Source organism: Triticum urartu, chromosome 3, assembly GCF_003073215.2.
Source record: "Triticum urartu cultivar G1812 chromosome 3, Tu2.1, whole genome shotgun sequence".
In the NCBI taxonomy this organism is placed as follows: domain Eukaryota; kingdom Viridiplantae; phylum Streptophyta; class Magnoliopsida; order Poales; family Poaceae; genus Triticum; species Triticum urartu.
In genome coordinates, this window is record NC_053024.1 from 231,970,118 (window position 1) to 231,997,997 (window position 27,880).

The 27,880-nt window shown below is 46.0% G+C and overlaps 3 protein-coding genes across 3 annotated transcripts; 1 reads left to right on the top strand and 2 right to left on the bottom strand.

Moving 5' to 3' along the window:
- Positions 1-429: 429 nt before the first annotated feature.
- On the top strand, positions 430-6,842 carry LOC125543711. The gene is made up of 7 exons (XM_048707167.1): positions 430-1,033; positions 1,243-1,296; positions 1,400-1,609; positions 5,688-5,827; positions 5,925-6,022; positions 6,352-6,476; positions 6,558-6,842. The coding sequence occupies exons 1-7, from the start codon at positions 524-526 to the stop codon at positions 6,708-6,710; spliced, it is 1,290 nt and encodes a 429-aa protein (XP_048563124.1). The 5' UTR covers positions 430-523; the 3' UTR covers positions 6,711-6,842.
- Positions 6,843-7,024: 182 nt separating this feature from the next.
- Positions 7,025-8,194, bottom strand: LOC125543712 (early nodulin-like protein 1). The gene is made up of 2 exons (XM_048707168.1): positions 7,745-8,194; positions 7,025-7,595 (listed from the first exon to the last, which is right to left on the bottom strand). Exons 1-2 carry the CDS (start codon positions 7,959-7,961, stop codon positions 7,198-7,200), a joined length of 615 nt encoding a protein of 204 aa, XP_048563125.1. The 5' UTR covers positions 7,962-8,194; the 3' UTR covers positions 7,025-7,197.
- Positions 8,195-17,780: 9,586 nt separating this feature from the next.
- LOC125543713 (hydroxyproline O-arabinosyltransferase 3-like) lies at positions 17,781-21,452 on the bottom strand. Its single transcript, XM_048707169.1, has 8 exons — positions 20,822-21,452; positions 20,283-20,350; positions 19,779-19,980; positions 19,517-19,614; positions 19,347-19,416; positions 19,168-19,239; positions 18,857-18,970; positions 17,781-18,111 (listed from the first exon to the last, which is right to left on the bottom strand). The coding sequence occupies exons 1-8, from the start codon at positions 21,284-21,286 to the stop codon at positions 18,046-18,048; spliced, it is 1,155 nt and encodes a 384-aa protein (XP_048563126.1). The 5' UTR covers positions 21,287-21,452; the 3' UTR covers positions 17,781-18,045.
- Between the last annotated feature and the right edge of the window lie 6,428 nt (positions 21,453-27,880).

The window sequence follows — 27,880 nt, forward strand, 5'->3', positions numbered from 1 at the left end:
GGGGGAGAGCACGCTCCGCAAAGATGTGCTGTATCATTTTTATTGTAATGTCTTTTTTATTTAAATTTAAGTTCATAATGCAGACAAACATTTGAAATGCGGCGGTTGGTTGAGCGCATAATGGATAAGTGACCGCAAACGGACGGTTGTATCCGTTTTACCGATGCAAACGGACAGAAACCGAACAAAATTCATATCATTTGCGGTCGTGCGTTGGAGTTGGCTTTGTAGTAATTTTGTATTTGCGCTTTGCCTCATAAGCCTTTGGTATTATATGTTGCTGCGTTTTAGGGAGGCTGTCATATAGCGACTGTGCTAGAGCTGCTCTAAACCATTCTTTTTAAGTTCGCGTTTTTTCACATCCAAATTTGGCCATTTCTCCGTAAAATTGGATTCTGAAATTGCAAATTGTGGTGGATTACCCGGCCGAGAGAAGCAGGTGAAAGGCCGAGATATTTCTTTCCTGTAGTCGTCGCCTCACGCTGCCCCTGAGTAGCTCCCGTAGTTCGCCGCCCCGTGCGCCATGAGTTGCGCGGCGGTGTGTGCTCCCCCCTCCGGTCTCGGCCGTCACCACGGCTTCCCCTCCTCCCCCTCGACTGTATGCAGGCGACGGGGGAGAGCCTCCTACACTATCCGGGCCTGTGCCAACTCCGGCGACGCGGATGACAGCGGCGGAGGTCTCCTACCTCGGATGGTGCTGCACGACTCGCTCGAGGCCGCGGGGGTCGTCACTGATCACGCTAGGGCGGCGAGGGAGGGGTTCGCGACGCAGATTGGGAGGCTCACGAGGCTCAACGCGGAGACCAGCATCGCCATCAGCCGCGGCGCCGATCTCGCGCGGGCCGCGCTCTGTATCGCGGCCGAGGACGACTCGCTCGTCTCCCACTCTTCCGTGCCGCTGCCCGTCGACGCCTTCATTGCTCGCCTTGACGACCTTTCCACCGGGTTCCTCGCCGCGGGATTCCTCCCGCCCTCCGGCGCGCCGCCCGAGGTCTTCTTCGACCACCTCGACCGCTACCTCTACGTCCACAAGGTAATTTGACAGTCAAATTGATGCGATCATGTTACATTTTGGGATAAATCGGCATAAATGCCATGGGCACATTTTGGTATCTATTTGAGACTCTGAATATGCAATTTCAAGCCCTTCATTAAATTATATGCCGAATGGTGTGTTCCATCTATCAGTTGTACCATCAATTGATGTGCTAACATGTTACCACGTTGCAATTTTTCATTCAGGGCTTTCGAAGAACAAACGTAGCATCAGATGCTCGGGCTATGTATCTTCACTCGGTATGATTGACCCCGTCTTCTCCGCTTTGTATGTAATCTCACGTGATTGCCATGTGTGTGGTCTATCCATTCTAATGTTGTTTTTGTTGTCTACAATTGACAGACTTTGACATGCCGATCAGGATCAGCTCTAATGCTTTCGTTGATATATTCGGAGATGCTAAAGACACTACGGTTATATGGCTTACTAGACTTCGATGAGGAGATCTCCTTTCCACATGATCTTGATGGCTGCCCTAGGGGCTATGACAAACGAAGAAGCAAGTTTTGTGATGAACCAAATATTATGACAGCAAAGTCACTTTTGGTTGAGGTGAGCTTATTTTGATCTTCATTCCAGATGTTTCATTTTCAAACGTCATTAGTCTGCTAAATAGCTGTGGAAGTATCGGGCAAGAATATCTTTGAGCATTTTCTAAATACTCATTTAATGTTTTTGGGGAAGTATCCTGCAATTGAGAAATCTTAACTCGCTCTGGTTTGCTGAATGGAGATATTTTCATCAGCTTCTGCACTAGCAGCAAAATTGCTACCATATTGGTTTCAGGTTTCAGAATGAGACTTGAGTTCAATCCCTTCTTGGCAACTTTTATATGCAAATACTGTCAATGGTGTTTCGTAACTTTAGACAATTCATTCTCACGACATTCCGGACTAGCCTAAACTTATTATTGGGTTCTGTTCCATACTTATCCGTATACAAATCTTCTGTTCAGAAAATAAACTAGAGTTTGGCAGGCCTTTTCAGTTTTCACCACTTATTGCTTTCTTAGCTTCATACACATTATAAAATACAACTGTAAGTAATTTACTAGTAAGTGTGCCCGTGCGTTGCAACGGGAAACAGATCCTCGCACACCCCAAGTGGCTCATCCTTTATGCCACTTCTCTTCACCACCATCGCCAATGGTGTCATGTTGTCCACCTATTCGATGAATGTGATCAATCGCATCCTGCATTGACTTGTTGTTTCGTGAACTTGTAATCCTTTTTTTGTTGCCGACCCATCTGTACATGCAAACATACATGAGAATTTTCATTCTATTATCCTATATATATTTAATAAACATTTTACAACTATATAGTAATCAAACATAATAAATTGTATGCATTTTTAGTTTTAGCTTTTTATATTATTACTTCAAACATTTTACAACTAATCACATTAAAATATCTTGCAAAATATTTCCGCAACAACGTGCGGGGCAGCATCTAGTTACTTGAACATCACCGCCGTTTGACATGTGCCCCCCCCCCCAGCCCACAAGCCACACACACACACACACACACACAACCATGAATGCATAAAGAGTGATATTAAAATTGAGAAAGAAAGAAAAAACATCGCATTGTCTTCAAGTTCCTCCACTACTTGGATTGCCAATGTCACCCTGGCGGTGTCAGCGGCATTGATGACATCGAGGGCCTCTTTGAGCTTTCCGGCATGCTCCACTGCCTGGGCTTGGAGGGCCTCCCTATGCTTCTGCTCGAAGCTCCTCGATGAGCCGACATAATGAATGAATGGATTATGTCATTCAACACTTTTAGGCGCATAAACGGCGTACCATGGGTGGAGCATAGACAGGCAAAGTTCCGCGAAGTTAATGAGATGGATGCTTGAGGCGGTGCAATTCGTGCACAAGAACTTGCGATTCGGTTTGGGTTACAATTGAGGGAGACCATTTTATATGTGACTTCCGACTTTCAGAATAAGCAAAGAGTCCGTCACCGGTAAGACTTGTGTAAAAATAAAAATGTACAAACTGGACTATTGTATCATGAAGGGAAGAGTTGGTTGCAAATATATAGGACTATTCTTTACTATTACTGAAGTAACCATAAGATTAAAGATGGCATGCATTACGCAAACCCTCTGCTATATAGCTTAGGTGGGCAGTCCATCGATGAACTTGCTAGTGAATATTATGTATTAGAAACCTTTCAATCAACTTCTACTGGGAACTATGATAATGTCGATGAATGCATGAAGGAAATCATAAGTATACCAACAGTAATCTAGTAAGAAAGGAAATAATCATGACAAATACGATTAAGAAACTGTAATCACTTGTAATATTGATCACCGTCTGCAAAGAGCCAAAGACTGACAACTACAGCCAAATCCAACAAAAAGAATCAATGGAACAATACCCCTTAGGACAGAAAAATACAGGCTTTCAGTGAGTCTAGACAATATTAATTGGATAACTAAAAAACAAACATGATACCCTTGAGGGATATTTATGGACGGGAGGAGCAGGGTAACATGTTTTTGGAAAACCTACTAAAACAATGAGACTGAATTAGTGTAAAAACTTGTGAAACCAAATGACAACTTAATGTGAAGAACTGTCTGTCAATTAAAAAGAAAGGGAATGTTATACATCTCTTGTTTCAACTATGCAATAAGGCACACCCCCATGCTTGTCCTAGAAGAGGAACTTCATGTCAGCATATCATGACTAAGAATAATTGTGTGGAACACAAATACTCAAAAATATAAGTAAGAAAACATTAGTAGTTTACACTAATAAGTGGCACTCGAGGATAGCAGAGTTTTTCTGGACACTTGTAGCTGCTGCCGGCAACCTTGAGGTGGCCTGACAAAGATCCTAGTCTGCATGCTCTCTACTATTAGGAAATCCATTGGGAAAATCACCAACATATATCAAACAAAAGATGATGAGACTAAGTACATACCAGGAAGCAACGACACCTAGAGAATTAATTGGCACATGAGTACGTATGGGCAGTAATTTTTGGCACCACTGCTGCAAGCAGTGTGGTGCAGGCCATGCTAGGAAAGGAAATAACCTATCAGTTCTCTAGTTGTGTGTAGGAGGAGGCCATCCATACAAATCAGAATTAGGTACGTACTTAAGAAGCACCGCCTATATGTGCTAGGAGGTGCATTAGGAGTCTAGGACTATGATTTGGTGCCGCATCTGCCTAGTGCTATGGCCGTCCTAGGTGTGCAAAACGAAATCTTGGAGGAACTCCGACACCATGTTAGCTGATCGCCTTCCCTCTCTGTATTCCTCAAGTACGCACTTGACGACGGCCACTCGTAGATGCGGGCTCGCGCCACACCGGACGTGCCGCACAATCTCTGCGATCGATCATGATCTCGTTGTCTTCTCCTCCACCCTCTCTTTCCCAATCTCCTTCTGCTCGTTGTCTCCCCCGATCATAACCTCCAGCAGCCAACCGTCCACGACAGCGGCCTGCAAGGCTGCAACACATGCACCGACGACACTGGTCGCAACAATGGTGGCGAGGAGAATGATGCCAGCGCGGAGGTGCCCACCACGGTTAGAGCAGCCCCAACGACGACGACGCGGGGTGGCGAGAAGAATGATGCAGGCGCCCATCACGGTTAGCGACGCGGGGCCGCACCCTACGTGGAGGTAGCCCTACTCTCGTGAGATTGTTCCTGTCGCTGATGTTGCCGTTGCCACCGTAGCTGTGCAGCTTGTTCACGTTGCCGCAGTTGCTTCAACTTCGATCAGCACGGCAGACGGCACCGATGTTGCTCCCGTCTTTGGCAACGATGTCGCTAGGTTTAGGGTTTCTTGCATCAAACCTGGAGACGGATTGAGTCGACATCGTTGGCTCTGTTTTTATTAGCGAGAGTTGTAAGTCAGCGTGGCTAATCGAGATCGAGGATTCCGTAGCTTACACACATGACCTACACGTGAAAAAAAAGTTGGAAACCAACCAAGAAAACCAGAACAGGGGAGGAGTCCCAGCAGTGATGGTATCGTGGCCCAGGCGGAGGCCCTAAACAGAAGCGAACCGATACCAGCCCAACATCACTACGTTCGGAAACAATTGTCACCCGCGAACGAAACGGTTTTAGTACCACCTCGCGTATATGTTTAAATTCAAATTGAAAGCGTAAAATCACAGGAAGAAAGCGTATTGTGATGGTGAACCCGACAAAGTCAATCCGTGCTTTATTATTAGGGAGAGATTTTCCTTAGGGTCTTTTTGTTTCACCCGCTCATGTTTGAGACCCGACAGTTCAGTTACACTTGCAAAGTTATTGCGTATCCCCCAAACCAGGTAACATTACATGGTTTTTACCTGATGATTCTGGATGTTACACCTGATTCGTATACTCAGAACCAGAAATTTAGGTGTCAACTCTTAATTGGGTATTTTTCTGAATAATATCTTAACTGGACTTTGATCTGGAACTGTATCCCAACCCTGAATAGCTTGCTCTGGGAGTTAGATGGTTGCTTATCTCTAAAGATAGTTTGCTTCTCCTAATGTTAGCTATCATGCTTTGGTTTTCTTCTTTTAATGGTGATTTTGTAAGGCTCCAAAAGTTGACATCTGTTGAATGCAATGACATTTGGGCTTACTTTGATTAATCCGTTTTCCAGATTTTACAAACTCTGAAGGGTATGTTTTGGCCGTTCCAGTCTAATCAGTCAAGTAGCTTATTTTTGAATGCTGTTGCTGCAAACCACCATGGCCCTGGTAATGTAGGCGGCAGTCAAGCAAGGTCATGTGGCAATATAAGGTTCGTTTTGTGTATAACCTGGTCAGCAGATAATTGCTATTGTCATCATACATGATACGAATTATGACACTAGAGTGACGTGATTTTATTTTTACAGTGCCATAGAGATGGCTGCTGCTAAATCTGCTCAACATAGGTTGATGCGTGGAGTATGGACTAATGTGCGCTTTGGTGATATGCGTCGTGCTTTGGCAGGTACAACACCTTTCCGTTTAGTATCTTATTAATCTGGAGGTGTATACAAGGACGGCGTGGTGGAACTCATGGATCTTCCGTTAAAATGATTAGAACAAGTCACCTCATTGATAATTCACAGTAGTGCCTTTGATTCTTCTGTTTCTTATTCATGATATATCCAAATTGTCCACACCTGTACATTCCATGTTCCCCATCATCAAGAATTTTGGAAACAGATAGGCCATTGCCTTTCTTTTCTGTATTTACCCTAAGTCCCGTTTTCTCCAAATCTGCATTTTCTAGCGGTCACTGATCAGGTTCATTCATACCATGCATCTTGATGGCAGCTTGCGAGAGACTGATCCTGCTGAATCACAATCCCTGTGAGCTTAGGGACTATGCTGCCCTTCTGTACCACTGTGGCTACTACAAAGATTGCCTGCAGTACTTAACATCGTACCAAATTGCCATGGTATTTATCTTCAAATCTGGCATTCAGCCATTGTAAATACTACACCGCCTCTAAATGCCACTCTACATCTATTCCTTACAGGTTGGACAGCCCCGGACCAATCCACTGGAGATGTTGGAGGACGACGCAGTGAACACTCTCACGGCACGAGTAAACCTAATTTTAGCAGAGGATGGCTGGGACAGCCACAGACCTGCTGCAAGTTACTGGACCAAAAATTCTGAGCCATGGTAGACACTCTTGACCGATCAGTGTATATATTTCACTAACTGAGACATGGATGTGCAACAACTTGTACATATAATTGTACCCTGGACGTTTTCAAGCATTTATGAAATGGGACTAAATCCTGGTGCCGTTCTCACATGTTTGATATGGCACTTTACATTAACTCGTATCAATTTGTAGTCTTTTCAGTTATGTTCACCGAAGAACTTGTACGAGATATGTACCATTGATGTAAACTCAAAAAGTTTACCACGGATCACAGTATCACACTTGCAGAAGATTCAAGGAATACTACTAGTATAGATGTAATCCAAACACAGTCATAGGGATCGAAGAAAGCCAAACAATATTGTCATTACACAGGATAACCAAACTAATTATGATAATAGTACCATATCACGAATCACTAGTACCACCGGATGAACTCTAATAGAGAAGGAATTGATTAAACCTCAATAATAAAACCTGACTATCTAGTAGAAGAGCAAACTGATCACTGAAGCAGCAAGACGAGACCGACACAAAGAGCGGCCATCGCTGCAGCGAGAGCGACGCCGCCGGCAGCAACCGCAGCGGCAGCAGACGACGTGCCCGGTGAAGACCCACCGTGTCCGCCGCCAGACCCAGAGCCGTCTCCGCCTTGGCCTGGCGCATAGGCTGCCGGACCAGGCGCGGGCGCAGGCTCGGCCGGGTGCACCATGACGCGCACGATGAGCCTCTGGCCCTCCTCGCAATGCCCCGGCTCACCGCTGATGAAGCAGAAGAAGCCCGGCCTATCGAGACGCACCGTGGTGCTGCCGTCGGCAAACCTGGAAAGGGGGTCCGTGGCGTTGCAGGCGTCAAACTCCTCGCGGGAGACGAGGAGCACCGAGTCGTTCTCGTACTTGAAGTCTGGAATCAAAACAGGATCAGGTTGCAGGACACACACACGACCTTGTGAGTAATCACACACAACACAAGTACGCTCGCCGTTGGTGACATGGTAAGGGTAATTGTGTGGCAGGAAATGGAAGAAACGATGAGATCGGTGGATGACTCACAGAGCTCGTCGGCGACGTGGAAGCGGTTGTTCATGGCCCACCAGCCATAGCTGGTGTTGGCGTCCGGGACGCGCCACCCGCGCGGGCCACCGACGTGGAACACGTGCCCCTGCGCCGGCGTCGTGAGCGCGGGGATGGCGACGAATGCAAGGACGAAGGCCAGCGCGGGGAGGAGGAGCGCAGGCTTGGAGGAGGAACCGATCATCAGCGCCGCCATGGCCCGCTCGACGACCTCGGATTCGGCGGCCCGGCGGCGGTGCAGCAGGACGCGGAGGAAGGCACGCCCGCGGCCGTAGGCTGCTCTCTCTCTCGTTGCTCCGGCCTGGAATGCAATGGCGTGCGCGGCTGTGTATGTGAAGCGCAGGCGCGTGCTCCAGGCGTGTGGTTTTATAGGGGAAGGCCAAGGGAGGCCGGGTAACTCCCCTTTGATGATGGAGGCTTGACCGCGCTTTGGATTCCGCTCGCTGCTTCGTGGGGGAGGTGGGCGGGCGTGCCACGGACGTGCTTAATGAAGGAGGGGGACGTGGGATGTGAAGGTGAAGAGGCGGTTTAGTTTCCGCTGATTACCTTGGATAGAGCCGCGCGCGCTCTTGATTTGAATTGAAGACGGGGAGGATGTTCAAACGGTTCGGTTGGCTATCGTTTGAATCTTTTCTCCTCGGGCCGGGGAACGTGTCTACGTTTTTCCGTATGTATATTGTGTCTCCCGTAGACGCGTAGCCGGCGTAGGACTCCTACGCCACGAGTGGGTGGTATACCTGGCCATATCAGGCTCCGGGCCGGGCCTAACAAAGCCCATAGCAGAAAACCCAGGCGTCAACCCAGCCCAGCAGTCGGGCCTAGATATTAGGCCCAGGCCCGGCCCAACAATGAAATAGCCCATTGGGCCCCTTCCCTAAATCGCAAATACAAGCCCAAGGCCGGCCCGGGCCAGGCTGGGTCGGGTCGGGCTTTTTCAGGCCGGCCGGGCTGGGTATCCCATGGCCAGATATAGTGGTTGGCCTACGGCAGGTCATACTGCAGGTGGATGGAAGTCAATAATTTTTCCTTCGAAAAATAAGGAGACCCCACGTGAGGCAACTAGGGTTTTGAGGCCAGACTTTGTGGTGGCACCTGTCGATCTTATCGATGGGGCAACAGAGAGACTGACTGGTGGATGGCGACATCCTCTGGTCGAGGCACGGAGCACGGGCCTTTGTCGCCTAGGGCGGCTAGGGCAAAATTAGCGAAGGCTTTAGGAAAACCGAAGATATCTGAGGAGGAGGCCACGCCGCTGGTTCTGAATGATCCCGAAGAGGAAGAACATGAGAAGTGGATGCTAGCTGAAAAAGTACTTCATCGCCATACCTTCCACATCGAAACAATCTCGGGTGCCCTTCGTCTTGCATGGAGTAATTGGGCGATAACACGTTCGTTATTGAATTCACTTGTCAAAGAGACTGAGATCGCGTGTGGGAGGAGCCCCCATGGTATGCGAGTAAAAATGTCGTGATTCTCTTTGATTTTGATGATTGCATGAGGCCTTTGGAGTTAAGATTTGACAAGCTAGGGTGATCCCTTGGAGGAAGTCGAAAGTTTGCATGCACATGAATTGGTGCAAGACGTGGTGGTGGCTAGCGAGGCCAATCGGGTGTTGGTCCGAACGCGAGCCACAAACTTGAAAGCCAGAGAAATGAGCAGATTGACGGAAGCGAGCCAGGTTAGAGAGGAGGCCGGCTACATTCATGCGTCCGATCGTGCATGCCAAGGTGTGTCGCGTGGCCGTTTTCAAGGGAGAGGTGGCCGGAAATCTGATGAAAATGGGGTCGGGACCTAGATTCCCTGATCAAAGAAAGGAATTATATGGAACATTAGAGGGGTTGGGTAGCTCGATCATAGAAATCAGTTGCGGGAATTTATTCATGAGGAAAAACTTGACTTCATGGCATTACAAGAAACGATCAGAGGATCGTTTTCTAACAAGGAACTTGAAGCGTTGGGAGGGAATGCGGAATTTAAATGGGCGTTGGTGCCGGCCCATGTACACCCAGGGGGGATATTACTAGGTGTCAACAATCTTTTTTTTTGAACCGGGCATAACCTCTTTCCATTACTTTGACATAACGGAAATACAGAGTTCCGAAACTGAAGCTACCAAGGAAACTGTAAAGGGAAAATCGAGTTCAGAGCATCCTTGAGAAACGCACTATAAGCACCCGTCATCGAGCAGCTTATCATGGGGCAAAAACCCAAGGACACCCAAAAACGCAAACTAGACCTAAACCAGGAGTGTTCAATAATTTTTAGGATGCCAAAAGGCTCACGCAGGAGCGACACCACAAGCTCACATAGGAGCAGGCGACAGAGAGTAACTAAAATAAGCATGACGAAGGACCCCAAGACTATTAGCTCCACATCCTCATGACCCAGATTTTGCTGACCACGTCCTGTCAGATCAGTCATGTGCCTTCTCGCCTGAGGCCGCGCAGATCCTCATCATGTTTGATGCGTTGGCCCTGAGCATCTTGGCCCCCCGCTCCATCGCCTCCCGATCTTCTCCAGTCATCATACCTGCCCAATAAGACATGAAACCACATGCAGAGTAAATTGCTGCGAAAGGAGTCTGTAACTTTTTTCCCTCGAAGGTAGCCTGATTGCGACTGTTTCAAATTGCCCAACAGATGGCCGCAAGCCCAAATGTATAAAAAAATTCTCCGTCTTGGAGGAAGGCATAACACCAAGAGAAGTATTGCCATATATTGTTCGGGCACTTGTCCGTGCCAAAAACGCACCCCGCCGTCCTCTAGATTACCCTGGCCACAGGACAAGTGAAAAACAAATGCGTCGACGTCTCTCTCTCCCTGCAGAAACAACATCTGGGGTTGCCTGCCAACGTCTTTTGCTCATGACGTCCCTAGTCAGGATAGCATCCTCGAAGACTTGCCACGTGAAAATTTGGATCTTTAAGGGGATTTTTGTTTGCCAAATCCACCTATAGTTACACCCTAATAAGTTTTTTTCCAGGTGATCGTAGACCGACCTGGTCGTATTTTTTTTCTTTTTACCCAGAGTCCAAATAACTTGATCAGGTTCCTCGGACAGCACCCAGGAGTCAACTATATCTTTAAGCTCGTTCCACTGATCTAACAGCGGCGTGTGTAGTTGCCTTCGGAAGAAATCATCCCCCACACCATTTCTAAATTTCTCCACCGTGATTTCTTGCTTATTGCAAATGCTATATAGCATAGGATATTTTTGATCCATAGAAATTTCTTGATTCAAGGGATCTTTCCATACCCTAGCAGGATTGCCCGAATTCAGCACTACTTTCCTACCTGCTAGGTAGTATTCCTTTACCTTCATGATTGCCTTCCACATAGGGGAGTCACTAAATTTGCTTTTGATAGAGGTCACCGTGTCTTTTTTCATATACTTTGCCCGGATCACCTCTTGCCACAACCCTTGTTGTGTTTCTAGCTTCCACCACCATTTGGTGAGAAGGCTAATATTCTGTTTACGGAGATCTTTCACTCTCAAGCCTCCTTTGCTTTTAAATCTACAAATTCTGGACCATTTAACTAAGTGGTATCTCTTGCGTCCCTCGTGTTCTTGCCAGAAAAACGTTTACGATGTTTAGCCAGCTTCTCAATGACCATCTTAGGAAGAAGAAACATGGACATATAGAAGTAAATGATACTAGTGAGAGAGGAGTTAAGGAGGATTAATCTTACTCCCGAGGAGGCCGCGTTGACTATCCAAGTTTCACAGCATTGAAGAAATCTATCATCAGCAAAATTCCAGTGCAGGTTGCGAAGAGTGGAATAGCTGACCGGCACTCCCAAATATTTCATAGGGAAATGACCAATCTGACAGTTAAACAAATCTGCATAAAAGGCCACTGTATCGTCATCCCCTCCCACACACAAGGTTTCACTTTTCAAGAAGTTTATCTTTAGTCCAGACATAAGTTCGAAGATATATAGTAATAGTTTCAGGTTCACAGCTGCTTTTTTATCATGCTCGAGGCAGATGACTGTGTCATCACCATATTGGAGAATGGCCACCCCATCTTTAACAAGATCCGGAGCCAACCCCGTGATAAGTTTCTCTTTTTGAGCATTACGGATCATCTTAGACAGCGCTTCAACAGCTAGGTTGAAAAGAAAAGGGGAGTGGGGATCGCCCTGGCGCACCCCCTTGTGGCTCTGAAAATAAGGTCCTCTTTCATTATTCAACTTGACGCTAACAGTACCATTGTATAGGATGTTTTTTATCCAGCCGCACCAGGTTGCACCAAACCCTCGGTCGCGGTGACAATCTAGGAGGAATTCCCAATTGATTTTATCATAGGCTTTCTCAAAATCTAATTTCAAGACCACCCCCACTTTTTTCTTATGATGAGTATGATGAAGTATTTCATGCAAAGTGAGGATCCCGTCCATGATATTTCTATGCTTGATAAATGCATTCTGGTGCTTACTGATCAGAATATCAGCAAACATTGCCACCCGGTTATCTAAGACCTTGGTGATAAGCTTATATGGGCATCTCAGAAGACATATTGGACGATACTGCTGTATTTTCTTTGCTCCTTTCATCTTGGGAATTAGAGTAATAATGCCATAGTTCAGACGAGCTATGTCTAACTTGTTCGAATGGAAAGCTTCGAACAAGTGCATGATATCTTTTTTCACAAACTCCCAACACTGCATATAGAATTCCGCTGGGATGTTATCCGGCCTTGGTGCTCGGTTACATCCCATCCCGAACAAAGCTCTCTTCACCTCCTCCTCTGTGAATTCACTAGTGAGCAAGATGTTATCCTCCTCACTAAGTTTTTCCTCTTCCGACCACGTATCAGCAGATAAGTGAAACATGTTGCCCCTAGCAGGGCCAAAAAGTTCTTTGTAGAACGAGGTTGCGTGTGCTAGTAGGTTCTGTGTACCCTCAATCACCACCTCCCCCGCAGCGAATGAGTGAATAGTATTTTTTTCTCTTCCTCCCATTTGCAACTCTATGGTAGAAGGCTGTGTTTCGATCTCCTTTGAGCAACCAACGCTCATTGGAGTGTTGTAACCAAAACAACTCTTCCGTAATCAGGAGCTCGTTTAATTCTGCACACAAGGCAGTTCTCTCTTCATAAATTTCTGGACCAAGGGGGCCATTTTCTTCCATCTTTTCTATTCTCTCCAGTTCTTCTTTAATGTACTTTTTCCTTTTCCTAGCATGCCCAAAGGAGTGAGCCCCCCATCCTTTGAAATATTTTTTGATACGCTTTAGCTTTATGTTTAAGATGTCGATGGGATCTTCAGACTTTATAGGTTGTTCCCAAATCTTTTTTGCTTTGATATAAAAATCTTCATTTTTAAGCCAGCTTAGTTCAAATCTGAACTCTCGATCATGGGAGGGGTTGGTTTTCACAACATCAGTGGCCAGAAGCAAGGGATTGTGGTCCAAAGTATCTCTTACCAATTTACGGACAGATGCCAATGGGAATAGCTCTTCCCACTCGAAACTCATGAGGACTCTGTCTAATTTCTCCAAAGTAGGATGTTTCTGTTTATTGGACCAAGTGTATTTACCCCCTCCCATATGTATTTCTCTTAAATTCAGGGATTGTATGACATCATTAAATCTGTCAGTGTAGTGAGAGTGTGTCAAATTTTTGTTTTTCTCCTCACTGCTGCGGAGGATATTGAAATCTCCACCCACTATATAGGGGACATGAATCTGGGAGCAAGTATAAGCTAATTCATTAAGGAATTCCTCTTTTCTATCATCTTGGGCCGCTCCATAAACCACTACAAGGGTCCACATACTCTTGTGTTTAACATCGTACAAGTTAGCTTGAAGAAGGAAGTTACCAGGTATCCAGGATACCACCTCTAGAGTTTCTTTCTTGATACCACAAAGGATACCGCCAGATTTGCCAATAGAAGGAGTCTAGTTCCAATTATATCTATCGAAAGAGTCCATCTTTCTTAAAGACTTACGGGAGAACTTTTTCTTCATAGTTTCCTGAAGGCCTATAAAATCTAGGGAATGATCTCTCATTAGGTCAGAGAAGCAGGTAGGCATCCCTTTCTTCCCTGCTCCTCTGCAATTCCAGAAAATACCATTCATATTAAGGTGTTGTTTTTCCCTCTTCTGGTAATCCTACTAGGAGGCAGAGTAGGATTACCCTTTTTATCTAGCAAGGAGACATGATTTTTTTGACTTCTGGTCACAGGTTTGGATACAACCACATTGACTTTTCTATCTCTTTTCTTTTTAGATTTAACCACTGTGAAATTCTCCTCATCTATATCGTTTTGATCACCCCATCTCAAACTAAGGGGAGTTTGGTCCCCTTTGGCATTAGTTAATATCATAGGATTCTCCATATTCTTTCCATCCTCTTTCTTTTCTTCCTGAATGTCATTATCGCGATATCTTTCAAGTTCTCTAAGCACATCAATGCAAGCAAAATCTGTATCAGGAATATTTACTCCCATTTTAACCGCTTTAAGAATTAATTCAGGATTAGATAGCGTATCAAAGGAGTTGGGACTATTGTGATTACCTTCTAGGTTTCTCTTTTTCATTGCTGCCATAGCCTTGTCGTCCATCCTTTTCGCTTTGTTCTGCACATTACGCAAGCTGAAGCGCAGATTTTCTTCGGTGACAAGAGGAGGAGTAGGAATCACCTCATCCTCCCCCGCTTCGTCAGGTAGCTCAACTCTGTATGTACTGCCCCCACCCAACTTGCTTCGTTTGTATTCATTCACCTCATTCACCTGTGAACATGATCTCACAACATCAGAGTATAATTTTAGGCTACTCTTGAATATATGAGGAACAGATTCTTTTTCATTGTCAAGGTTACTTACACCATCCTCCCCATGTCCTGTTCTTGGGCCATCGTATCAATCAACAAAGTGGTATGTAAGGAATCATCAGACTCAACGCTTTCCTGCGACTCCCGAATGATGTCCTGTTTCTCTCCCTTGGACGTGGAAGGAGCCAGCCCAGGTCCGGGAGAGATACTGGCCATCTTAGCTCCAGGAGCCGTCTGAATAGGACCATCTTTCCCCATATTTTGTTCAGGTTTCTGAGTAATCTCAACTGATTTTTTTCCTCTATCAGGATCCCTAACCAAAACCTGTTCTACTTCATAGAAGAAGTCATAGAAATGACCTCCAAGGACTGCCTCAGCAATGATAGGGATTTCATCCACATTCCTGCATCCCATTTTAACCCGAACTGAACTTGGGCGATGTAAGGTAGCACTGTCAATCTCAAGTGGAACACCAACTAAAGATGTAACATAGGCTAGGTTTCTTTCACTTCTCTTGTCCAGAGGAATATTGCTGACTTTCACCCAGGCCACCTCCATAACCCCCTTGGCCCCCACAGCAGATGACCACTGTGTGGCGTGTATCACCGCACCACTTGTTTTGAGAGTGACTTTGCCCACATAGCAGATTTGAGCTACAGCCCTAGGATTAGGAAATCTAACAACAAAAACTCCAGGGCCAATGGCATGAGCAGAGCAACGCCAGCACATAGCCAAGTAGTCACTAAGATCAATCTCCATTTGACGGGTCGATGTTTCCCCTTCTACAATAGTAACAACGATGCTATTGGCCCTCTCCTTAACCTGACTGGCAGTACACGAATCATGTATGAAATAGAAACCCTACCCTTTAGACTGAAAGGCACACATAGGAGCAATGCAATCCCATGGCAGAAACTCGACGCAGACAGAAGCAAGATGACCTAGTTTATTGCAACGGTCACAGAAAGCTTGAGGGCAGCGTGCAGGAGGATGTTCAGGAGACTTGCAGATTGGACATAGGTCAAGATTCTTGGTAGGGTGCACCTGATTTCGTTTTCCATGAGGCCGCTGCTGTGGTGGATGAGTGCGCTGCTCTGCATTGGTGCCGCCCGAGCCCGACAGTGCCTGCGCCCCCGCACCGGCCGAGCCCGACGACATCTGCGCTTTCTGCACCCAGGTGTCAACAATCTTGCTTTGGAACTGTTACAGTTTGAGAAGGGCGAATTTTTTGTGGGGGCCCAGGTGACACACAGGAGCAACGGCCTTAGGTCGTTTCTCATGGTGGTGTATGGACCTGCGGATCAAAGACGATCTGAAGTGTTTCTTAATGAAATTCATGATCATGTACTTATGTAAATGATGATGTGGACTCGGATGACAACTTCTGATGCCTTTGGTATATGAATCATGAAGCCTTTATATGTGTCTCCATGCATGTGTTTTTCTAACACTTTGTTATGTGTTGAAATTTGTTATTCTCCCTTCTGTAGATGAGGTGGTATGTGGTGTACTCAGGTAGACATCCATGAGTCTATGATTCATGGAAAACATGCCATGAACAAGTCAACCATTACAAAGACAATTGCCACAAAGGGTATGATACTATAGAGAAGGCAGAGCATGTTTACTCCACGTATTTGCTTCACGTAGGGAGAAAATCAGATTGGGTGGAGGTGGATGAATAACCTCTTTGTCCTACTTGTGATCTTTCTTAGTTTGATGCTTGTGTGGTCCATGTAACACAAATGGGTCACATTGAGGTTTTAGTGACTATTTGAGACTTGTAATGATGCTTTAGTTAGTTTGATGTAGAACTTTAGACTCATTGTGATGCTTTAATTAGTTTGATGAACACTTGGGACTTGTTATGGCGCTTTAGTTAATCTGATGAAGAACATTGAATTTGTTATGATTCTTGTGCATTGCCTATGATGTGTACTGTCCGCAGACAATTTTGTACTGTTTGTATGTCTTTTGTTGCAGGGCAGATGTAGAAGCAAATAAAACAGAACATATGACTTCATCTTTGCCGAGTACACCACTCGGTAAAACGTAATTGCCGAGAACAAAGCTCGGCGAAGAAGCCACGTGTTCTTCTCTAGTAGCATGGTCCGAACTTTCATGAGTGTAAGTACATGAATCTCGGCAAACATGGCAGCTGGGGCTTGCTTGGGCACGGTATCATCGAGTGGGCCTACTCGGCAAACAATACTCGGCAAAGATGGGGTTTGCCAAGATTTGTCGAGCAAAACTCGGCAAATATTTCAGGTGACGTGCTTCGTTCCTGGGCTGTTAGATTTGCCGAGTACCTGCGTGCAGTACTCGGCAAAGTCGTCTGCCATGTGGCAGCCGCCGTCTCCGTACGATTCGTCAAGTCCCTTATTTTTTGCCGAGTCCCATGTTTAGTGCTCGAAAAAGTCTTTGCCGAGTACCCTTAGCCAAGAACTATACTCGGCAAACAGTATGCCGAGTGTAAAACAGCTTTCGACGAGTTTTTATAGTACTCAGGAAACTCGGAAATTCTAGTAGTGATGCTACGCCGAATGTGGTGGACGGAGTCAGGCACGGTGTCGCGCTGCAGGTCGAGAGGCGGCAAGGTCGGACGCGGGTGGCAGAGGGGTGAAGCTTACGAGGTTGAGGAGGAGGAAAATGGAAGCGAGGGAGGGTGGAGGCCAGAGGGAGCCAATTTGCTAGTTTCGGGGATACACGGGACGCCGCTTGCACCCCTAAACACAGCAGCACTACATGTCACCGCCATAGACCTCTGCTCTGCGTTGGGACACTGGTAGGTGTAGGTGGTGTTGGACTGTTGGCCCTGCTGGATCATTTGAAGTACATAGATGCTTTGCGTCCGGTTGTTGATACTGTTTGTGTAGGTTGTCCGATGTGTCTCTCTGGTAGCATGAGGTTCTTGTGCTTGGCATGACTTCGCTCAGATTCCTTGCGTTGACAGACGGCAATGAAACGCACAAGCCGAACATGACACGCCTTTTGCGTTCCTTCCGGATGGAACCAGATCCTCTAACATAGAGAAAGAAAGTCACCGTGACATGCCAACAGCACTAATTTCAGACACCAGTACAACGCCATGGATTCTGTTCCGCAGGTGAAACTGTTTATGTCAGTGAGATGGTATAGTTGAACCGAACGGTCGTTTATTCTAATCAAACAAATCTATAATCAAACTGGCAAAGTGCATATACTCCATACCGCATTGCCAAAGGGGTGCAAGCACAACTCTGCTCGAATCATATGACTATTTCAATCTTACCAGTCAGAAAAATTTACAAGATAACCTTAAATGGAAAACAAACTGGGCTGCTATGTTCTTTTTTTCTGTAAAGGTTCTGTTTGGATCAGAGATAATTCACTGGAAAGAGTTAGTTCCTGCAGGAATCGGGAAAATTCCCGTGTTCCTAGCAGGGCCTAAGTATGAAAGAAAAACTATCTACTGTATTTCTGATGTATACCCCTAAGGGGCTCGGATATTTGACGTCCACATAGATTATAATCCATCATCCCACCTAGGAAGGTTTGCGGTAGCTTCATTGACCCTTTTTACCAGTGTAACCTGCAAGGAGAATAGATCAGGCAATCACAGAAGGATAGTGGTCAAATTTTGTAGATACAAATACTACCCTGATATTAAAAAGGAATAACGATCCTTGTTAAATTCAACATGTTTAATGACTTTTATTGAGAACCAGCATTATCAAGAAGCAATGATTTCAAAACCATCAATTGACCTTAAACAGAAGGATGAAAACGCACACGCTTTTTCAGTCCATAGATAACAGTGGTGATGTAAGAAACTTTCATTCAAAGTGTTAGGGACATCAACGCAAGGGTTCGCTGTTCTTGAAAGAAGCGCTTAAATAGAAAACATCGCAGAGCATTCCAGCTTCCGATCCCAAGCACAGCCAATGTATGCCAAGACTTACCATGCTAGCAATCATATTCATCTCAATTAATCAAATTACGCCAGTTTCAGTGGTCACTTTTAAAAGTTCCAAATCCCAGTCTTAGAAACATTTTCGGCTTGATATAGGAAAAACATTATATGGCTAACACGCAGTTACCAACTCGCATTAAGCTAATCATCATAGCATATAGTAAAACAGCAGCAGTAAATAAAATTCCTGCACTGTATTAATCTGTTACCTAAACTTATTCAAACAAATAGAAGATGAATGCAATAATAATATGAAATTCTACTTATTTTTTGTAAATGTTGAACAATAAACAGTAACTCCGTATCTTAAAAATCATAATAAACTTGTTGCGTAATTTTCCAATTTATTCGCTGCTAAACGTACCACGCTTTCTGGCACTCCTGGAGGGGGCAATGTAAGATTTCTTGGCGGTGGCCTATCTTGGTATGATCTCTTGTCGAATCTCCACTCACCAATTTCTCCATATGTCAGTACGCCCTGAAATTGTTTGCCAGGATATTGTCAAATACCTTGTGGTATGGCCAGAAGACCGACCGAATAGCCTTATGTTTAGTAACATAATAGAGAGAAAATAACGGGGCCTTTACTTTCTACCCTCAGTCATATTCATTTCATATGAATATGAGATCTGTAAAAAAGAATCAGACTTATGAATAGTAGGCCCCAATAAATACCTTGAGTGTATAGTCACATCCATAGGTGAAGTGGATAATAAATGTATTGTCGAGCTTCTTATCAAATGGTGGCTGCATTTTTAAGGGGTGTCAGTAATAGCTCTAATCATGTCAATCAAGCACGTCGCTTTTAGTGCGCAAGTATATTGTCGTCAGAAAATCAGAAACAGCTTCAGCACCTGGATCATGAAATCTTTACGAAGGATATGCTGAACCCCATGCAATGCACTGGCAACAGCATATGCATACCTAGAAGCCAAAGAAAAATAACAAAAAACTGGATTTATAACAAAGTAACAATGAGAAAATGCATTTATCAAATTCACACACAAGAAAAGATAATTCTGACATTTCCAAAACCCATCCAAAAGCCTTGTCAGTCTCTTGATCCTCTTTCATTTGTAGTGATACATTCATCCATGTGGGAGCAATCTTCTCAAGCAGTGTCTATTCTTTCCTCATATAACGAGAGATTAAGTTAGATTCAGTAAAATGACTAACCAAAACGGTAACTGAAACACAAATCATGCAAAACCAAATAAATGGAATGGAGCTTCATTCATCCATGAGACTGCAGTCTATAGAGCACCAAGTTAACAACAGTGAATTACCTTCTTAATTATTACAGGGGAATTCCCGATAGGGTCAACATTTGTGATTGGACCCCTTTCTTCAGGATAGTATTTCCTGATAATTTTTTCATGTTCGGATGGTGTGATGTAAAAGAAGGGGAATGCTGCTGGATCATTGTCAAAAGCTAAATTTGGTAAAGGTTTCACAAATATATGATCTGGTTCTGCCATCAGTATGTACCTGTGATATTCAAGCAGAACAGAACAGTTATAAACACATGGAGAGAGAGAGAAATCCATATTATGTACTACTTTAGTGATCTAAACGCTCTTATATTTCTTTACAGAGGGAGTAGGCATGAATGTGCCTAAATATCTGTCCCATCTTACATCCAAACACCAGCAACAACTTTTCTTGTTTCGCTTATTTTTGGTTAATCATGGATGTCTGGATGTCAAATCATAAAGTACCTTGTGGAAGATTAAAAGTTAAAACCATACTGAAAGTATGGAAACCAAAAGGGCATATCAGTCTTTACTTACTCTTCTTCAATCTTTGCCTGCTGCAGCCATTGTACAAATGCCCATGGCCTGTTTAGGACGATATAGCCCTGCAGTGCAGACAGTATCATAATCAAACCTACGGAGCATTTCAAAACTGATGTTGCTTCCCCCAGTAACTGTAACTGGGTGTACATGAACGAAGGAAGTAAAGTTCAAACTGACAGGGCAAATACAGTGCTCAAGGGAAGGCAAGAAAGCAGGACTTGGTCAGAGAGCGGGTGGCGAGTTGCGGCATAAAGGGATTCTCAAGCGCAGACAAAATTCGACATGCGAAATTCATGACCTTTAACAGCTACTTAACAGAACTAGTTAAAGAAATAATAATCACTTGATTTTGCAGTTGCAAGTTGGAAGCGAAGCACCGATTTTCGTTTTATCTCGCCTTAAAATCCCGAAGACAGAGCCCGTCTGCACACGTAGCCCCACGTTGCACAACAAACAAACAAACAAACAAACAAACAAACCGAAACAGAGAGCGAGGAGGAGACCAAAAAAACAGTCAGTCGTGGCGTACTTACACGGTCCTTGCCGGCGGGGAGGGGGTCGACGACGAATGTGGGGATCTCGTCCATGAGGCCGTCGGGCTTCCCCGAGTGCAGCACGCGGGTGAAGCCGCCCATGTCGGTGCCCTCCGGCCGCGCCTGCATCCGCTTGTACCAGAAGTACATGACCCGGCACTGCCACCTGCTGTACGGGGCGTCCGTGGCCGTGAGCGCCACGTGGAAGGGCCGCCTCTGGCCCCTCGCGCCGCCCGCCGCCCGCATCCACTCTGGCATCCGCACCACCGGGTCCCTCACTCCCGTCCCAAGCCCCGCAGTTCCTCCTCCTCCTCCGTTGCCGCTGCCACCGCCGCCTCGTAGCACCATGGCGAGCACGCTGTACGAGATCAGGAAGGCGAACACCCCGACCGCCAGCAGCAGCAGCGCCGACGCAACCGGGCTGCGGCCCCCTCCGCCCGCGGCCTTCCTCGCCGGCGCGTGCATCGCTCTCCAGAGATTCTTTCTCTCGCCCGCTGGGTGGGTTTGGACTCAGTGGGTAGGGGTTTTGCCTTTTGGCCGGGATCGATCGGGGAGGGAGAAGCGGAGAAGGAGAAGGATGGAAAAGAAAGAAAGTGCTCGGTCGGGACTTGCGAGGGAAGCGAGGTAGCCATTCTTCGGGACTAAACAAATTAAGAAGGAACAAATGGCATCACCGTAATTGATGCCCCCGCCCAGAGAGAAGCGGGGGTGTTCTGGATGCCATGTCGAACCCCACTGTCAGGTGGACCCCCCGTGTCTGGGGAAGGTGGGGCCATGAGGTCGGTGGCGAGGAGGAACGTGTGCACGGGTGGAAAAGGGTAAAACGTCGTCTGTGCTCTGCGTCAACTGTGTGTGTGCGCTCTCCGTGCGGCGGGTTGACTTGACCCCAACTGCAGGTGTGGGCTCGCTTGTACCTTCTACAGCGATCGACGAGGGAATATTGCTCTACGTGGGCCCGTTGCTTGTCTCATTCATCGGAAGGCATCCTACTGCTCATCGGAATTTACGCAAGCAAATGGATCGATTTTCATTACTCTCATTGTCGTTGATTTATTATAAAATTTCTTTTATTTATTTTAATTATTGCTGATTTATTACAAACGTGTAGTACTTCTTTTTGCTATGGAAAACCTCTCTAAACAAGTCTTTCAAAAAAATTAGTACTAGTAGCATATTTTAGAGCATCTACAGTCTGCGCCTCAAACATTCGGATGGACAGATCGGTCATAAAAAAACATAGACGGGCACCTTGAACAGGCCTCAAACGCCTAGGCTGGCCGGCATCACTCATATACATCCTAAATGTAGGGCGGATATGAAAATGCCCGGGCGCACCCGGATGCGTCCGCCACGTCGGACCCGACATGCCTACCCCATCATAAATTGCATCAAATCCATCACTCTTCCGCATCCTCCTGCCTCCCTCCAACCTTTCCCGCGTCCGAGCCCTCGTCGTCCGCCACCCTTACTCCTCATTCTCACCGTCGGTCCCGACCCACCGCCCTAGATGTCATCCAGCCCATCCCCGGCCGCCGTGACAAAGGTTGCGTCCACCTAGTCCTTTGCTACTTATGAGCCGCGTTGGGATTTTCCCTGGAGAGGAGGGGAGATGCAGTACAATAGAAATAATTATTTCCCTCAGTGAGAACCAAATTTTATCAAACCAATAGGAGAATCACGCAAAGCCTCGTGAACAACACCTGCACACACAAAAACACATACTTATACCCAACGCGTGCAAGAGGGTTGTCAATCCCCTTGAACTCGTTACTTGCAAACATCAAATCATGTATAGGTAGATGGATAAATTGCAAAACAAAATGAAAGAAATAAAATTGCAGCAAAGGAATTAAGTTTTTATAATTTGATTAAGGTGGGGGTCATAGTTTTCACTAGAGGCTTCTCTCTCGAACACATAGCATACGGTGGGTGAATAAATTACTGTTGGGCAATTGATAGACAAGCGCATAGTTATGACGATATCCAAGGCAATGATCATGTATATATGCATCACGTCCGAGACAAGTAGACCGACTCCTGCCTACATCTACTACTATTACTCCACCAATCAACCGCTATCCAGCATGCATCTATGGTTTTAAGTTCATAAAAAAAGGAGTAACGCCTTAACCAAGATGACATGATGTAGACAAAGTAAACCCAATCAACATAAATAAAGCCCATCGTTTTACCTTTAATGGCAACAATACAAATATGTGTTTTGTCCCCTTCTGTCATCGGATATATAGCACCGCCAGATTGAACCCATCACAAAGCACCTCTCCCACTAAAGATAAATCAATCTAGTTGGCCAAACCAAATGGATAGATTGGAGAGAAATACAAAGTTATAAGAATCATGCATAATAAAGTTCATAAAAGAATCAATTACTTCTCATGAATATTCAGATCATAAACCCACAATTCATCATATCCCAACACACCGCAAAAGAAGATTACATCAGATAGAACTCCAAGAACATCGAGGATAACATGGTGTTGAAGATCAAAGAGAAAGAAGAAGCCATCTAGCTACTAACTATGGACCCCTAGGTCTGTGGTGAACTACTCATGCATCATCGGAAGGCAGTAAGGATGATGTAGAAGCCCTCCGTGATTGATTCCCCTTCTGACAGAGTACCCAAAAAGGCCTCCAGATGGGATCGCGGAAGAACAGAAGCTTGTGGCAGTGGAAAAAGTGTTTCGGTTGGCTCTATGTTGGTTTGGGAATTTTTGGGAATTTATAGAAGTGAAATTAGGTCAAGCGGAGCTGCATGGGGCCCACAAGCTCATGGGGCGCGTCTACCTCCTGGGGCGTGCCCCTTGAGCTTGTGGCTCTCTCGTATCTCGTCTGGTCTCCTCCCGAAGCTTCGAGGGTCCCTTCTGGTCTATAAAAAATTAATCCAAAGATTTTTTCATTTGATATTGATTTTTTGAAAAGCCAAAAATAAGCAAAAAAACAGCAACTGGCATTGGGCGTTGGGCACTAGGTTAATAGGTTAGTATCAACAAATGATATAAAACACCAAGATTGATAATTTAATAGCTGGAACAATTGAAAATTATAGATACGTTGGAGACGTATCATCCTTCGGTGTCTCGTCCTCGGCTTCGTCATGCAAGCCGGATAACATCTCCCAAAGGAACCGGCGGCGTAGGCAGGGAGAGAGGGAAAGCGGCGGCGGCTGTGACGCCCCAAGACCGATGCGTCAGGTGTCTTCCAGTTATTCGCTGACGTTGACATGTCATTTGCTTGCATGTTGCATTTCATCATGTTTGCATCGCATCATGTCATCATGCCATCATTTCATTAATCTTATAACTTTTATAAATAAATTGTATGGATCTTCGATCCATTTAAATCGAGGGAAATGCACATGGTGATTTTATCTTTATAACATATATCCTCCCAATATTATTAGGGAGCTATAAAATAATATTCCATTAGTTTGGAATTAACCGCAAACACACTTGCAATTTAAACTCTCAAGTCTTTTCTGCTTCGAGTTGCTCCTCAAACCTTGCCATATATTCTTTCATCATTTTCCGGAGCTCCACCAAAAATCCGAACATTTTTGGACCTTCCTAACCCTCACTTCCTATTCGAACCATTTGAATTTAAATCAAATGAGTTTGAATTTAAACTTTGAAAAATGCCCACTCCATTTTTCTTGGATCATACACATTTTTGCGAGTCCGGGAATATAGTCCGCGTGCCCAAGTCCTTCCTCTAACCCTTTCTTTTATCTCCTTCCTTTCTTTGCTTTTATTTTTCCGCTATGGAAAAAAATTAGGAGAGAGAGAGCCCAGCGGCCAGGTCGGCCTACTTCCCCACAGCCCAGCTAGGCCTCTCAACAGCCATCCGCGGCCTCCCTAAGGCCCAGCCGCCCCACTCCTTCCTAACCCTAGCCCGTTTCGCTCGACCTCCACTCTCCCTTGTCCCCTCCTCTAGCACCGCCAACGCACGCGCTGCACCCCTCTACCCGATCTCACCCTCTCCCTCTCATCCTCCCTCCAGCGCCGCCAGGAGAGGAGCGCCCGCGCCCGTTTCTTTCTCCCCCCCGATTTCCCCTCGTCCTTCGCGCCCCTCCGCCAAGCGCCGCCGACCGCTCCTTCCTCCTGCTCGATCCCCATCTCCCTCAAAGCGTTGTCACGCATAGAGGGCAGAACCAATGCCTCCTCACCGTCTCCCTCGATCGCACCTGCGTCGGCGACTTCCGCCTCCACTCATTGCCGACGAGCAAGCCGCAGCCTGAGCGCTCCTCGCCACGCAGGCATCCCCATCCCAAACCCTCCTCGTCGCTTGCATCTTCTCCGGCAGCGTCGCCGCGCCCGCACGCCTCTGGCGAAGCTTCAAAGGCCACATCGTCGTCCTGTTCAACTCGCACCATCGGGGACCGAATCCCCTCGTCAGATCCGGTGGATCCCCGTTGTTTCCCGTGCCTGTAGGTCCCATCTCGCCGAACCCCCCCTCCCCCATCAGCAGCGCCGCCTCGCCCTGCTGCCATGTCCTGCCGCTACCGCTGCTTTCCTTGCTTCACACGTTGGCAAGCTCGAAGGCCGTCCCCGGAGAACTTACCTACGACAAGTTCGTGTACCCACGTTGTGTGTTTTCTGCTTCCCAAGTTGAAAGTGCGTTATATCGACTAGAGGGGGGGTGAATAGGCGATTTTTATGAAGTCTTCAAAACGTGGAAGTTATGAAGACAAACGATAGAAATAAACCTATTACCCTGCAGCGGAAGGTAGACTACACTAGGAAAGCCATAGTCAAGTATTCAATAGAGTGAAAGCACAATGACTAATAGCAGCAATGTAGTAAGGATCAGGCAGGAAGATATTGTGAAGCCACACAGAACACGCAGTCACTCAGTGAAGACAAAAGATAGTGCGAACATACAATGTCTTCACAAGGAGTAACAGTAAGTAAAAAGGGAAGGGAAGATGAAACCAGTGACTCGCTGAAGACAATGATTTGTTGGACCAGTTCCAGTTGCTGTGACAACTGTACGTCTGGTTAGGGCGGCTAGGTATTTAAACCTTAGGACACACAGTCCCGGACACCCAGTCCTGAACACGCAGCTCAGGACACCCAGTCCTCACCGTATTCCCCTTGAGCTAAGGTCACACAGACCTCGCCCAATCACTCTGGTAAGTCTTCAAGGTAGACTCCCAAACCTTCACAGACTTCGTTCACCGGCAATCCACAATGTCTCTTGGATGCTCAGAACGCGACGCCTAACCGGCTGGAGGATGCACAGTCCTCAAGTGTAATAAGTCTTCAGATCACACAGACAAGAAGACTTAAGTGATGCCTAATTCTCTTTGGCTCTGGGTGGTTAGGGCTTTATCCTCGCAAGGAATTCTCTCTCAAAGGCTTCGAGGTGGGTTGCTCTCAAACGACAAAAGCCGTACTCTGAATCTGAGCAGCCAACCGTTTATGGTTGTAGGGGTGGGCTATTTATAGCCACTTGGCAACCCGACCTGATTTGTCCGAAATGACCCTGGGTCACTAAGGAACTGACACGTGTTCCAACGGTCAGATTTCAAACTCACACGGCAACTTTACTTGGGCTACAAGCAAAGCTGACTTGCCGACTCTGGACAAGATTCGCTCTCATAGTCTTCACTCGAAGACATAGGTTTTTGGTTAAGCATCACTTCAGTCATTCTGACTGGTTCTCTTGGACCCCACTTAAACAGTACGGTGGTTCCTATGACTCAACATAGAAGAAAGAGAACTACGAAAGATCTAAGTCTTCGAGCTCCATAGGCTTCATGTGGTGTCTTCTCTTGTCATAGTATTCAATGTGAGTATCTTCATATACCACCTTTGACTTCAATGTCTTCATACATTTTTAGGGGTCATCTCTGGTAGGAAAACCGAATCAATGAGGGACTTCTACCTGTGTTATCCTGCAATTCTCACAAACACATTAGTCCCTCAACTAGGTTTGTCGTCAATACTCCAAAACCAACTAGGGGTGGCACTAGATGCACTTACAATCTCCCCCTTTTTGGTGATTTATGACAAACTAGTTGAAGTTTTCAACGGGGAATATAATCTGTGAAATTGTAAAGGATAAGGAATTGTCTTCATAAGTTACAAGGGCTCCCCCTGAAGATGTGCATATAAGTAATTTGCTTTTGGAATGCAAATGCACATGGCAGGTTGTACTTGTGGAGATCCACTTCAACTTATGATGACAATCCACTATGCATGTGAAAGTATATGAAGATAATGACATGCATAATGGAAAATGGACGTCTGCAGAATGATCTAAGTGCGGAATTTATCGTCGCACATGCGGAATTTATCATCGCAACACAAGGTGGCAAATAAGTAGCAGACGACCATCGAGTTTAAGTGTTGCAACTCAAAGAACCAAATGTAGCAAAACGAGAGTTGTAAGCACGAAGCAAAATATAAAGCACCCACCCATATGGACCCGCTTGAAGACTATAAACCTCATATGCTTTTCCCCCTTTTGTTAGTAAGGACCAAAAAGGTTTGAAGACATAGAGCATCTACTCGTTCCCATGAGGAGTAGGTGAAGCAGCAGGGTCGTTGGTTGTGTTTGGCGGTGCTGAAGAGCTTGGAGCAGAGTCGAAGCGTGCTAAAGGAGGTGGCGGTGAAGTAGCATCGTCTTCATCCTCGATTACTCTGGCATTCACAGTTGCAACAGAGGAAGAGAACTGAGAGTCTTCAAGGGATGGAGTTCGTCGCAGCACTGCCCTTTGAGGAGGTGTGGAGTCAAACTTGAATCGCCCAGTGAAGCCATCCTCTTGAAGATCATCTTCAGAACACATCAGTGTTAGCCCTTTCCATGTGCGGCGAGAGGTTTCATGGGCAACAAAAGCATTCTTGGTGGCAAGATTGCGAATGCGATTAACATCCACCAAGAGGCTTTGCATCTGACGCTTCAGCCAGTCATGATGCCTAGCCTGTTTCCGATGAAGAGCCACAAGAAGCTCTCGGTCGTTGAGAACATGAGTGCGCTTCTTGGGTCGTGGAGCAGTTGTACTGTCAGTGGCTTCAGTGAGAGCAGGATGCGGTGCAC

Coding starts and splice junctions, on each gene's coding strand:
- LOC125543711 (XM_048707167.1), top strand. CDS start 524: ATGAGTTGCGCGGCGGTGTGTGCTCCCCCCTCCGGTCTCGGCCGTCAC. Junction 1,610..5,687: donor CAAAGTCACTTTTGGTTGAG/GTGAGCTTATTT, acceptor TCCGTTTTCCAG/ATTTTACAAACTCTGAAGGG. Junction 6,023..6,351: donor TATGCGTCGTGCTTTGGCAG/GTACAACACCTT, acceptor TCTTGATGGCAG/CTTGCGAGAGACTGATCCTG.
- LOC125543712 (XM_048707168.1), bottom strand. CDS start 7,961: ATGGCGGCGCTGATGATCGGTTCCTCCTCCAAGCCTGCGCTCCTCCTC. Junction 7,596..7,744: donor CCACGTCGCCGACGAGCTCT/GTGAGTCATCCA, acceptor TTTTGATTCCAG/ACTTCAAGTACGAGAACGAC.
- LOC125543713 (XM_048707169.1), bottom strand. CDS start 21,286: ATGCACGCGCCGGCGAGGAAGGCCGCGGGCGGAGGGGGCCGCAGCCCG. Junction 19,615..19,778: donor CCCCTGTAATAATTAAGAAG/GTAATTCACTGT, acceptor AGGAAAGAATAG/ACACTGCTTGAGAAGATTGC. Junction 19,240..19,346: donor GTAAAGATTTCATGATCCAG/GTGCTGAAGCTG, acceptor TTAAAAATGCAG/CCACCATTTGATAAGAAGCT.